Source organism: Lynx rufus, unplaced genomic scaffold (assembly GCF_022079265.1).
Source record: "Lynx rufus isolate CCGP_SWC_20201006 ecotype Redwood Valley unplaced genomic scaffold, mLynRuf1.p SCAF_24, whole genome shotgun sequence".
Classification (NCBI taxonomy): Eukaryota; Metazoa; Chordata; class Mammalia; order Carnivora; family Felidae; genus Lynx; species Lynx rufus.
Window position 1 is genome coordinate 16,628,783 of NW_025814839.1, and position 13,526 is coordinate 16,642,308.

The 13,526-nt window shown below is 43.5% G+C and overlaps 1 protein-coding gene across 2 annotated transcripts in view; it reads right to left on the reverse strand.

The window, feature by feature from the left end:
• LOC124518218 (E3 ubiquitin-protein ligase RNF185) overlaps positions 1-13,526 on the reverse strand; it is a 100,817-nt gene that overhangs the window by 70,749 nt on the left and 16,542 nt on the right. For both annotated transcript variants that reach the window (XM_047088077.1, XM_047088081.1), the window contains exons 2-5: positions 5,900-6,119; positions 3,304-3,322; positions 1,532-1,644; positions 87-141 (exon numbers count right to left, since the gene is read on the reverse strand). In XM_047088077.1, coding sequence (XP_046944033.1) covers positions 87-141; positions 1,532-1,644; positions 3,304-3,322; positions 5,900-6,075 — 363 coding nt within the window. In that variant the 5' untranslated portion in view covers positions 6,076-6,119. The remainder of the gene's footprint in view (positions 1-86; positions 142-1,531; positions 1,645-3,303; positions 3,323-5,899; positions 6,120-13,526) is intronic.

Consider the following 13,526-nt stretch of genomic DNA (forward strand, 5'->3'; position numbering starts at 1 on the left):
ATCAAGGAGAAAAAGTGTAGGGCCAAGATGGAAACTTCTAAAGCCATGAACTCATTTCTAGAGGCTTCTCCTAGAATGTTCCTCACCCCTCTGTTCTCTGGCTCTGGCCTCTGTCCTTGAGGACGGGGAGGGGTCTTCTCTCTGAAACAGAAACATTGTAAAATAAATATTATAAAATGTTTACAGCTGTTCCTTGAGTGGAGTGGGAGCTCTTCACCAACAGGGTAAGGTCCACTGTGCCTAGCATACGAACTTATGCCAAATTAAACCAAATCCTAACCTTCGTTCTACTTGCAATGGTTTTTTCAACCGTATAGAAAGCCAGGGAGAAAATTCACGTATAAGATGTTCACCATATTGCACTACAGCCTACTCCTCTCACAGAGAGCCTGGCTCAGACTGGTTATGAACGCTAGCCAGACACCCTCTTTGAACTTGTGTAACATAGGGGTCATGGATACTAAAAATCCCAAATCCAAACCAAAACAGAGCTGAGATTCAGGGTCTCTCTGATCTAGCCCTGTTAACTTCAGCTTTACCTCCCATTATTCCTTGGTAAGTACTCTGCACTATGCTTTTTGCTTCTGGGTTTAGTCCCTACCATCATTCATCCCCAAAATACTAGACTAAGGGTTTGCTACCCATTAGGCACTAGGCAGGATATGACCAATACTAAGCCTGTGACAAACCCTACTCTTAAGGTGCTTATGGTTTAAATGGGGGTACACCGATCACAATACAGCATGAGAAGGGACTTCTTGAATAGAGGTATCAACTACCTAGGGTGGAAGCATGGATGAGAGCAACTAATGTGGGGAAGAAGGGTCACTTCAAGGAGGGGGTAACTTCAGGCCTGCTCATTAAAGACAGATAGAAATTACTTGAGGAGGAGGGTGTTGAGCAGGCCCAGGGAGGGCAGAAGAGGCGAAGGGAAAACAAATACAAAGGCTCATGAATGTGAAAGGGTAAGTTCCTTTAAGAGAGGTCCAGTATGTCTAGGTACAGGGTATGCTGGGGTGAGGTGGGTTAAGAGAAGGTAAGAGATACCGCTGGGGAGCTTCGGGGTGTGTGAGTGCATATATGTGTGTGCATGCATGCAACAGACTGAGACCAGCTCTCAGAACTTGTGTCTGTAGGAAGATCCACACATACTTCAAACTCTGCAAAGCTTTCCAGACCTCCTGTCTCCTCCTCCCTCTATACTTTATGTATCACTATTGCAGCAACCCCCTCCTTGCAAACTCTCCTGCTGGACACCCTGCTTCCAAAGCTGCTATTTCACAGCACTCTGCACACTTACAATTGTAATACCTTGTGTGCTGCCTAGCACACTGCCTGCCCACTGGCAGATGCTCAGTGTATTACAGTCCAGTGAATGGCAACTTGGGCTTCCTCCCTTCCTGACAGACTGCCATCTGGATCCTAAGTGCCTCAAAACTGAGGGTAAGTACTTAATAAAGGGTGGGGCGAGAAGGTGCTGAATGGAAGAGAATTCCTGTCCAAAGTAAGGAGTGGGTGTAAGAGGCCTCACCTGGGGTCCTGCTGCCCAGTGCTGCCCCTGCCATAGAGGGGGATGACCTTATCTCGGCTGATGCCAGCTTTGCAAACTGGACACACCTGTCTGTTAGGTCTGGTCTCCAACCACTGCAATCAGGAAAGAAAAATGCATGAATGGCGCAAGAAGCCCACCTCAGAGCAGTCAGGGTCAGAACAATATGGACCAGAGGCCTCAAACTGGAAACACCAGCACCAACAGGGAACACTTCAAGGAGCCCAACTCCTGATTCCTACTCCTGGCACTCAGTAAATATCTACCAGTGGTGAAATCAAAATTGCTTTTAAACACCATCATAAATTAAACAGGCTTCCTCATGCATCATGATCTCTAGTGGCTCCCAGCAATATAGCAAGAAGGAATTGCAAGCCTGGAGCTGTGTCAAGGAGTCTGACTGACCCAGCTGGTATAACGAGCTTTAAAATCTCTGCATTCCTCAGTAGACCAACTGTAAAAAATAAATTTTTCTCTCTGTGATTTCTCATTTTTACAGCATTTCCTCAACAACTCTGTATCCCAGGCATCAACATCTGAACATAACTTGGCCATTTTCTGGTGATTTACTATGTGCTAAAAGACAGACTTTGCTTATTATCTAAATTTGTTGTTTTTTAATGTACTTTCATTGATTTTTGCACTCAACTACTTCTTTCAATACTAAAAACACTAGAATTCTATTTTGGGTTTCCCAGGCTCTTTCACTAGTTGTAAAGCATTTTGCTTAACCTTCTCTAAAACAAATAAAAATGATAAGAACATATTATCTGTAGTGTCTTCGTAGACATTAAATAATTTAATACATATATATTTTCTCAGAATTTATCTTAGAACATAAATTGTATCTTTAGATCCAATGATATAAAGTTTATTATATAAATGTGAATCTAAGATTTTGGGGCCAAGGAGAAAGCATTTAGTGATTTTATATCCCACTTCCTTTATCTTACTGTTGAAAGCTTCAAAACTTATGTGTTATGTGCTCTTTATAAATTTACAGAAGACATGTTCTACCAGGTTCCTCTGGAGTCAGAATGCACAGCTCCGAACATAGTGGGAATCCCTCTCTTGTTTCCCCCGCTCCTTCCTCCTACCTGAATTCTGAGGCTCTAGAGGTCTGGAACTTCTGTCCTCCCCCAATGTTCCCAAGCCACCTACTACTATGGGGTTCTGCCAACAACCATGGGGACAGTCAGCACACAGTAATCATCCATAGCCAGTTGTAAATGCCAGGCCCTGCTCTGCCTCACCAAGCATGTGGCTGGGTCTTGGTGAATACTTACTAACTGGTTTTCATAATCATCTGAAGCTAGGAAAACAGATTTTCTCCCCTCTCACAAAAGCTCTCTGTTGAGACCAAAAAAATTTCCCTCTTTTTAACATGTTCATAGTTGATATGTAGGAAATACATATTTTTTGTATTTGTAGAGGCCTTTTTGTAGAGGCCAAATCTCAAAAATAAACACCTAACATACTATCAAATCCAACCCAATCTACAGATGGAAAATTGTGAATCAGAGAGGTGGTGGCCTGCCAAGGCCACAAAGGCCATCAGTACAGTCAGGACCATCCCAGGTACTCCACTGACCCCTTCATCGGTAGGCAGATGTATAAAGAGGGTTGGGGGTAAAGCAAGCAAATGAACCCACAAACAGGGGAGATTGCACCTTCTGACAGTAGTCTCCTGAGACTAGGGGTGTCTTGTGCAACCATAGCTGATGAAAGACAAAGTAAAATGAAATGCATCTTACCTGATGTAAACATGGCCAACTGCCAGAGTCCCCAGGGCACCAGTCATCAAGGAGAAAGAGAATGGGGGTAAAGAGAGAAAAATGCTTTCATTAGCAGAGACACTGAGGGTGGGAGGAGTTTAAAACTGGGACACAAGGTGGAACTGTGGAGTACTGCAATCCCACCGAGTGTCTGTGGGGAATCACTAGTATCAGAAATTAGAAAAGATTGGGCTAAAATCACAGGAAAAATGAGGCAATACAGACAAGACCCCAGTCTCTACCCTTGGGATCCTACTTGTGAAGGACCTCCAGGTCCCAGACCATCCCAGACTCAGCTTCTCTACAAGTCAACCTTTGAGAGGTTGTGGCATCTGAAGGAATCCAATAAAAGCTAAAGACCCTTTGTACAGAAAAAAATTCATGGAGGCATTCTCATATATACATGCATACCTAAGTCTCACAATGTGTGACTCTAAATCTGGTTTAACAAAATCCTCAGGCTGTCCTCAACCCTGAGTGCTCTGCTGGCAGGAGGTAGCTTATAAATTCAAATCTACTATAAAAACATCTTTAAGTAATAAAAAGCATGGGGATGCTGCTTGGCAGAAAGGGCTACCTTCAGCTTATATGAGCTGCACTACAATGAATTGCTGCCCAGTCTCTCATTTTTCAAATGAGGAAACCAAACTCAGAAACATGAAATGACTTACCTACGGCACCAGGACTAAAAAGTAAGCCTCCTGACTATTCTATCACCCAGCACTAGGTGCAAAACAAGACATTTACAGAATTGAAGGAAAAGTTACTCTAACTCCAGATTTTTCACTTTTTCTCTCTTGATTCATTCATCCAACTAACAAATATCCACTGCACACCTATGAGCCAGGAGAGTGGAAAATGTGGACATGGTTTCTGTCCCTCATAAAACATGACTCCTCTAGCCGAGTAAAATTTGGACTCAGAGGATAATTCCTTTCCCAGTTCCTGAACCAGTTTAGCCTCACAATCCAGATATGCAATCTCACTGGATATAACAGACACATCTGACATCTGACTACCACATTAACCTTGCAGTACCATTCCAAACTGAGCCTAAGGCACCTCAAATCATGGCAGATCTCCCCTAGCAACTTCCTTAAAGGCTGTGGGGGAGAAGTGAAAGTAACTTTCCTTTAGGGGAAAGTTCAGAATTATAACAAAGATGGTGATCACTTCCATTTATTAAGCAACTATTGTGTGCCAGGCTGTGGCTGACAAGCTTTTCATTTATTAATATTACTGGAGGGTCATATTAACCTATGACAAAGTATAATTATCTCTTCATTGCACAGATGAGAAAACTGAAGTACAGAGAGGCTGGTAGATTTGCTCAGGGACAAACCACTCTAATTGGAAGCATCTGTTTCATTTTAGAGTCTGTGTTCTTTCCAATGGTACCTTCATTTAGTTCTTAATTATGACACTCATTTCAAGTCCTGGTTATATGATTCCCCAGAGAATATCCAATTTCTAGGAGACAATAGTTTCTGCATAAAACTTAATGATTAGGGCAAGAGCTACCAGAACAAAATCTGCCCCATTCTATTTATTCACCAATAAATTTATCTTTGTCACTGCTGCCAACTTAAACTCCCTTAAATACTGCTTAAACGTCCCTTTCTTCACACCACTTCCCTGCTCAAAAATATCCCACAGCTTTATGTCCTCAATCAAATCTGGGTTTGATAATCTGGCCCAACCCTCCCTTAACCACTCTTGTTTCCTAACACTTCCCAGCCTCCCATCCAGGGTGCTATTTGAGGTATACAGCAGCCTCGGGGTCTCAAGGTCTCATATCTAAGAGTGCATATGTCCATCCCTAGAAAATGCCTGCATTGGAGGGCACATATTCTTTGCCTTATCTGTCATTCTTACCCCTCCAGTTACTCCAATTCACTCTTCCAGGTCAAGTTCAAAATCAAGAGAGAAGAATAAAATCTCAATATTTACCCAGAATCTCAGAGCCAGGAGGGGCTTCTATAACGATGGAGGCCAGAATAAAACTAACCCTGCCATTTCATTTTGATACATGTAAAATATAGCAACAATTATTAGGATCATCTATTAGGATCAACACTAATACATAGTATTTACTGTGTGCCTCATGTTCTTCTAAGCTTTTTATGTATTTAGAGTCATTTGATGCTCACAAACAACCCTGTAAAATGAGACAAGAGTGTGTGTAAGCATCTTGCCCAAGGTCATCCAGTAGGAAAGTAGCAGAGTCAGGATTCAGAACAAGGAAGTCTGGTTCTACTGTCCTTGCTCATAACCACTGTACATACTGCTTCTTTGCTCAGCACAGCAAGTGGCACATAGTAACTGCTCACTAACTGGTAAGTGTTTTCATTTCAGAGGTGGGGGTACAGAGTCCAGAGTTGGGACATGATTTGCCCAAGGCCACTCAGCTCATCAGCAACAGAACTGGCATAAGAACCCAGGCCTCCTGCTTCTTGGGCCTGATTGTATCAGGAGATCCAAAGTGGGTGGGAAACCCTTGTTCCAAAGCTGCCCAGGGCCACAGGCTTTCAAAACTTAGCAGTGTGTCTTCTGGGGTGGTGACAGGGATACTGACCAGAAGAGGTGGCCACACAGGCTGATGACGGCGTCCTTGGCTGTGTCCAGGCAGATGTTGCACTCGAAGGTGCTGTCCTGCCCTCCACTCTCACCAGCACCATTGCTGCTACCACTGGGCCCCCCTGCACTGGAGTTCTCAGGGGATGCAGAGGCCGAGGGCCCCTTGCTTGCCATCTTTGGCTGTCAGAAACGGAGTGAAGATTCTCCCCAGGAAAATCCTGAAAGACAGAGAGTCCTTGATTGCCCATTTCTACAGCCCACTCTCCCTAGATTCCATAGCAATACCTCCATTGTTTCTCAGTTCTGAAGTTCAGATTATGACTGGACCCCTAAACAGACTTCGCAGAGGCTACAGAGGATGACACTCATGGGGTACCACCCAGAGAACAATGACTCAGATACTTTCATGGACATGGACTAGAATGTACCACACAAATACACTGCACAAATACACAGCATCCTCCTTCCAGATGGTTCTCCAGAGGAACTGACAACCTTTCCCACATGACCCTACATTCTCCCAGGATAACCAATCCAGGTAACAAATATGTGCTTGATAAAACTGAATGTGCACAGGCTGTCCTTTAACTTTAGACAGCAACTATATTGGCGGGTGAATCGGGTTAGGCCAGAAAAGTTGTGACTGGTATATGCCAGAATATAAGTGTAACTGTGAAAGGTTAGGAAGCTAAGAAGAACCAGAAAGGCCATTCAGCCCAATGTCTTTGAAAATCTTTTGCATTCTGTCTTCTATCGGGTTAAAATACTATCTACTTTGGGGTGCCTGGGTGGCTCAGCCGGTTAAGCGTCCGACTTGGGCTCAGGTCATGATCTCGTGGTTTGTGGGTTCGAGCCCTGTGTTGGGCTCTGTGCTGACAGCTCAGAGCCTGGAGCCTGCTTCAGATTCTGTGTCTCCTCCTTTCTCTGCCCCTCCCATGCTCATGCTGTCTCTCTCTGTCCAAATAAACGTTTAAAAAGAATTTTTTTAAAATACTACTACTTTATTTGGTCTAAATCTATCAACTCTTTAGACTCAATACATTAAAAAATTTTTTTTAATGTTTATTTATTTTTGAGCAAGAGAGAGACAGAGCATGAATGGGAGGGTCAGAGAGAGAGAGGGAGACACAGAATCTGAAACAGGCTCCGGGCTCCGAGCTGTCAGCACAGAGCCCGATGCGGGGCTCGAACCCATGGACTGCGAGATCATGACCTGGGCCGAAGTCGGACGTTCAACTGACTGAGCCACCCAGGCGCCCCTAGACTCAATACATTTAAAGAAGAGATTTATGTCACTGCTGTACATGGAAAACCAGTATTAGTTACCATAAGTGAAAGATAACTACAAACATAATGATAGAAAAGCTGTTTATCCGCATACTGAGATCATCTGGCACATACTATGTGTTGGGCAAACTTGATCTGGTCCAATCTCTTTAGGAAACTGCACCCCAAGACCTGTCCTCTAACTGATGAATATGGAGCTAAGACCGGGACTCATGACACCCAGTCTGTATTCAAACCATTGTACCACCATAGATTAAGCTGGCCAACAAATGCTAGGAGAAAGACACTATTGTTCAACACTGCCTCCAAATAAAAGAACCTGCCAGAAGCTGAACACAAAGAAGGACAAAACCAACCCCAACCACACCCAGAAATTCTGGGTATAGATTAAGAATCTGTCAAGAGCCTGGTCCAGCCACCCTCACCACCCTAGAAATTCTAAGTAGGAGATGCTGGCTGGTAATCATAGCCAGAAAACCAGCAGCTTGGATGCTGACTTCAGTTGAGCCTCCAGCTTGCTAGGTGTTTTGGGAACCTCCCTTCTCCTCTGTGGCCAGTTTTTTCATCTGTAAACTGAGGCACTGGACTACATTGTCTCCTAGTTGTTTCCTTCCAGCTCTAAGACTGCCATCCCAGGTCATCTCATCCACTCTCTCCAAAGCAGGCAGCCCCACCACAAGTCTGGGACTCACCACTGGAGTACCAGAAGACTGTTCTGATTCCAGCTTCCAAAGTTCAAAGAGATGTAAAGACCAAAAAGCCAGTCTTCTCAGACCAAGAAGCCTTCCTACACACCACCAACTTAGAACTCTGGACTCACAAGCACCCTCCTCACGACAGCAGCTCAGTGACTTGAGCAGGGAGAGGAAACCAGCTCACCACCACTTTTTCACATAGTTACATCATTTTACATAATGTCCCAGAAGGGCAGCTGGCTGCTGGCAGCACCAGTGCCTCCCTGGCCTCAGCTCCAAGTCCTTCCCCCTGACCCAGTGCTTCTTTCTCTCCATATACAAGTGTTCTCTCCTTCTTAGGATGGAGCGTGCTTCTGAGGGCCATGTTATGGCCTTCACATGTCGTTCCAGCTCAAGTACCTGACAGGTGTGAGTTTCTTTAAAATATATTTACCTTTTAAAATTAAGAACTGTGTATACAGAAGTAGAAAGACAATCATAAAGTCAGGTTCACTGATCAATCTTAATGATAGTCTCCTGCTGTGATGCAATAGGAAGTACATATCACCAACAACGAAGCACTCTTAATACATAGACTCTAGGGGCGCCTGGGTGGCGCAGTCGGTTAAGCGTCCGACTTCAGCCAGGTCACGATCTCGCGGTCCGTGAGTTCGAGCCCGGCGTCGGGCTCTGGGCTGATGGCTCAGAGCCTGGAGCCTGTTTCTGATTCTGTGTCTCCCTCTCTCTCTGCCCCTCCCCCGTTCATGCTCTGTCTCTCTCTGTCCCAAAAATAAATAAACGTTGGAAAAAAAAATTAAAAAAAAAATACATAGACTCTAATCATATCTCTAAAATAAATTACCCACTTACAGAAAATATGGGGCATAGATGCATGTGTTTAACAACTCCAGGAGGATGCAATCAGCAAATCCAGAATGTGGGACCTTTCATAGGGCAAATAATCCAAGTTCTCCAAAAAATAAATAGCATAAGTGGGGCGTGGAATTCTAGATTGAAACTTGAGACATATCTGCCACTGGAATTGTGTGGATCTCACTGGAACCAGGTTCAAACAAACCAACTGTAAAAAGACATTTGTGAGATGATTGTCAAAAATTAGATTTAGGCTGGATATTAGTGGTATTAAGGAATTATTATTAATTTTATTGAGTATGATAATGGTATTGCATAATTTAGAAAATATTCATCTGCTAGAAATCCACACTTAAGTATTTATGATGGAATGATATTTGGGATTGGCTTTAAAATACTCCAGGAGGAGAAGTGAAAATGGAGAGAAAAGATGAACAGGGAAGGTGATGGTTGTTGGAGCTGGATGATGAATGGCGATTTATTCCATTAGCTTATTTTTGTGTCCTTATAAACTTCCATAATAAAAGGTATTTTTAGAAACAAGTTAGATTGCAGAAGAGTATGTGCCTGAACTTATTTGGGTAAAAACAAAATACATAAATGAATACACACACACATACACACAAATATATGCAAAGAAAATGCCTAAAAGGCACAAACTAAACTATTGACAATTATTTCTCGGATCAGGGGCTGGGGAACTTTTGAGTTTCATATTCTTATTCTGATTTAATGTTTTATGACAAACAGGTATTACCTTTATAGTAACATTTAAAAAATTGGGGTTGCCTGGGTGGGTCAGTTGGTTAAATGTCTGACCACGGTTCATGGGTTCAAGCCCCATGTTGGGCTCTGTGCTGATAGCTCAGAGCCTGGAGCCTGCTTCAGATTGTGTCTCCCTCTCTCTCTCTCTGCCTCTCCCCCCGCTTCAAAAATAAACATTAAAAAAAATTTTTTTTAAAGAAATTGTAAAATGTATGTGTAATATTACATTTGTTACAATAATGATATTATAAAATGTCTTTTAAAGTGTGGAAAAACATACCAAACTGTTAATAGTGACTATCTGCATTGGTGGGAGCTTAGAGGTAGTGATTTATACTTTTTAAGTCCCCCACATTTACAAAACTGACATTTTTACATGTATTAATTTTGAAATGAGACAAAAGACCAACAGTACATTAAAAAAAAAAAAAAAAAAAAAGGACACTTTCCAATCTTCTAGTTTCCTCCAATCCTGAAAAGCTCTGAGTTCCAAGTCCTGACTACACCACTCTGGGTAGATACCTTGAAGGCTACAATCTCTGTTTTCACCTGAAAAGTGAGGGTGTCATGCCTCCTACAAAGGGCTGTGAAGGTGACCCTATGAGATAACACAGTGACCCAGAGGGCACAGCAAGGTAGGATGTTGCTACTGGGGAGATGTATATAGACACCTCTTAACCTGGTCCATTACCTCTCTGCTCCCTGAACCCAACAAGGCTCTGCATGGCTCCTATTCCTTAGGGATATAAGGCTTGAGGGGACAGTCAGGACCAAGGTAGGTGTTGGAGTGGGAATGGTCAGGAGACAGTTAACAGGACAGACAGCTCAGTGTGTAGGCAGTGGCAGGCCTGCAGCAGGTCAGGCATTGGGATAGGGCTGCACATTCCAACTCCAAGCAGACTACATCACTCTCATGTTAATTCTTAGTAGACTGACCACATGGTCGCTACTCAGGCTCTAAAGCCTCCTCCTAGTAGGCACTCAAATATTTGCTGAGTGAGTGGGTGCAGGCATGTGTGATTGGTTTTGGTCAACTCCCAGGCCAGCTGCTCATAAACCTCTCTTTGCAATAAATACATCCTGGGCCCCAGAGTCACACACCTATCCCCAGAGACCTCTCCACACCTCCTTTCTACCCTCCTGTACAGGAACCTCACCATACCAAGGCGACATGGCAGAGATGAGCAGCCTTCCCTGGGGACTGTCCACTAAACACCTGCAGAACAACAGAATGTGGCCACAGCTTCATGGGCCCAGGAATGGGACAGTGGCTCAGAGGACAAAGGGTCCTGGTCGGCTCAGGAAGTGGACAGAGTAAAAGGAAGGCAGGCCCTTAGCATGCCTGAGCTGCCATCTTACTCAAACTTTCTTCTGGTCCCTATAGGAACCAAGAACTTCAACCTGACTACATAGCAACCTTGTTGTGGCTGGTTCTGTGCCCCTGTCCCTACTTTGACCATTCTTCACTCCTGATCTGAATCAGCTTTTCAAACATATTCACATCTATTACCACTCTGCTGAGGTAATAGCTTTTACTATTTTACACTCCATTTCACAGATGAGGTCATCAGGCCAGGGAGGTTAGGGGACTTGCACAAGGCCAGGCCATCACACAGTGCCAAATTCAGACTTTCCAACACAACATCAGTGCTCTTTTCATTCTGACATGCTACCCTTTAATATGCAGCTTTACAAAATTAAATACCTGGTCTTTGTTTCACTCAAATTCATTGTGCAATGCTGCAACTGTTCTTTGGAGTGTGAAGCAAACTCATCACTCATGCATTTATGCGTTCAATCCACAGATCTCCAATACCAACTACATTTGATGCTTGGGGCTACCAACTGTGTGTGTGGAGGGGCGTCACAAAGAAGAGCAAGGCCAAGTTGAGGCTCTGGAATCTAGAATAGGAGCTAACGAAGACACATGGATAATTATAAGAATTATTAATAAGGGGCTCCATCAAACTTGCCTGTTTTTCCTAAACAAGGCACCCTCCCAGAAATCTGGTTCCTAGACCTCCTCAGTGATTTAAGTAGGATTTGGATCTGGATAGTGCCCAAGAATCTGTTTTTCAAATAAGAATCTTATTTTCAAATAAGGGTCCCTACTTTCCACTCCAGGTGATTCTTTGATGAAGAGTTTGGAAACCCAGCTCTCTAAAGGGGAAGAACTCTACCAAAAGCACAAAGCAATATGGCACAGCACAGAGTTTGGGAGGGACAGTGATCACAGGGCCTGTCCTTCAGAATATACACCCATCCCAGCTACAGTCCACAGGCACTATGAAGGTCAGATAAATCTTTGGGTTGGGGGACAAGTCTGCTGAGATCTCAGACCAGCATGTGCTCCATCCAAGACAGAGATGATCATTAAAGAAATAAATTCATAGCTGGTAGCTGAAATTGATTGACCCAGCCTCACTCCTATTACCTTCCCAGAGCTGGCCTGGCCTACCTCACAGGAACTGAGCAAGGGAGAGAATGGAAAAGTTGCACGTCCCTGCAGGAAACACTGGGGAACTCGACCTCATGAAGAAATCTCTTCGTAACATTCTTGTATTCAAGAATTCTCACGTTCTGGAGAACTGTAGGTATTCAAAATCTGCCTTCTCTACCCCCTTAAAACTCTAAGAGTTCCTGGACCAGGGTGTACCAAGGCATCTAAGAATGTTAATCCTAGTTATGAAGATTACAAATTTGGGTGATAAATAATTGGCATGATCCAAGTGGGTACCCAGCAGAGTTCTTGTTCCTGTGGGCACATGCTTGTTCATACAGAAGCTTTCTTCCAGGAAATGTAGCTTGCCTGAGCCTGTCTCTACTGCTCATTAGGATGCTGTTGGACCACATGTAGGCAGAGGCGAGACATGCATTCTGAGAATGCCTATATCACACTCACAGAAGTTTGGAGTGGGAAGAAATCTGAGTAAGCTGATTGGAACTTGGAACACATAGAAACCAGGCTCTAACATTTTAGAGTCTAAAATGGAGTTTAGGTAGGTCTCAGAGGCCTGGCCCTCAAATATAGGACCAAGGGCATGAATGGCCTTTAAAGTCTCAAAGGACAGAGGAAGTTGAAAAGACTGGCCTCTTTTCCTTGGGGATGCACTGGTTCTTTTCTATGGCACCCTTTAACCTCCCTATCTGTTTAACCAACCCCTCTCTTACCTTCAAAGATTTATTAAACAGCTTATTTGCCAAGCATTCAGGATACAGAGATAAAGATTTTATCTAGGGAGACGCAGACAAATAAACCAACAAGGCAACCTTACCTTCAGCACAGCGCTTAGCTTACTATCAGCACAGCGCTGAGTGCTGATAAAAATATGTACAGAGTGCGTGACGGCAGGCAGGGCATGGTGGGGAGGACGAAACACACAGCACATAGGACAAGTGGACAATTTATTGTGCTGAGTTCAATGGCTGGAGCCCAGGGCACATATAGGAGTGGCAAGACAACAAGGTTGGGACTGAGGCAGGAAGAAAGGCCTTGGAGTCCTTGTGCCCTTCATATCTAAATGGGGATTCTGGGGTCAGTTGTTCCTACTTCTTCAGATTTTCTTCTGCTATTTTTGAATCGAAAGGGTTTTTTGTTTTGTTTTGTTTTAAACTTCAATGCTTTTTCTTAAAGCTTATCAGGTTTCCTAAGAAAGGATGAAGCAAGATTTGGACAATCCCTGGCACAAGCTTTTAAGGGTCACCCAAGAGCTGCCTTTTGTCATCCTTTACTGTCTTAAAATGTTCTTTAATTTTTTAAGGACTTTTGTCCTTAAAAACACACATGGCAGAGGAATTTGATGGCTTTGGGTTCAAATCTCAGCTCTGCCACTTACTCTGTAACTTTACATGTTATTTTCTCTCTGAGCCTTTGTTTTACTCATATATGTAAAAGGGGCTATTTCCTTCCTCATAGGATAGTTTATAAGGATTAAAGAGATGCAACAATAAGGGACTACCACAGTGCCAACACAGTTAAGTGCTTAAGAAATGTTAATTTCCCCTCCCTGTAAGGTCTGACGGAGT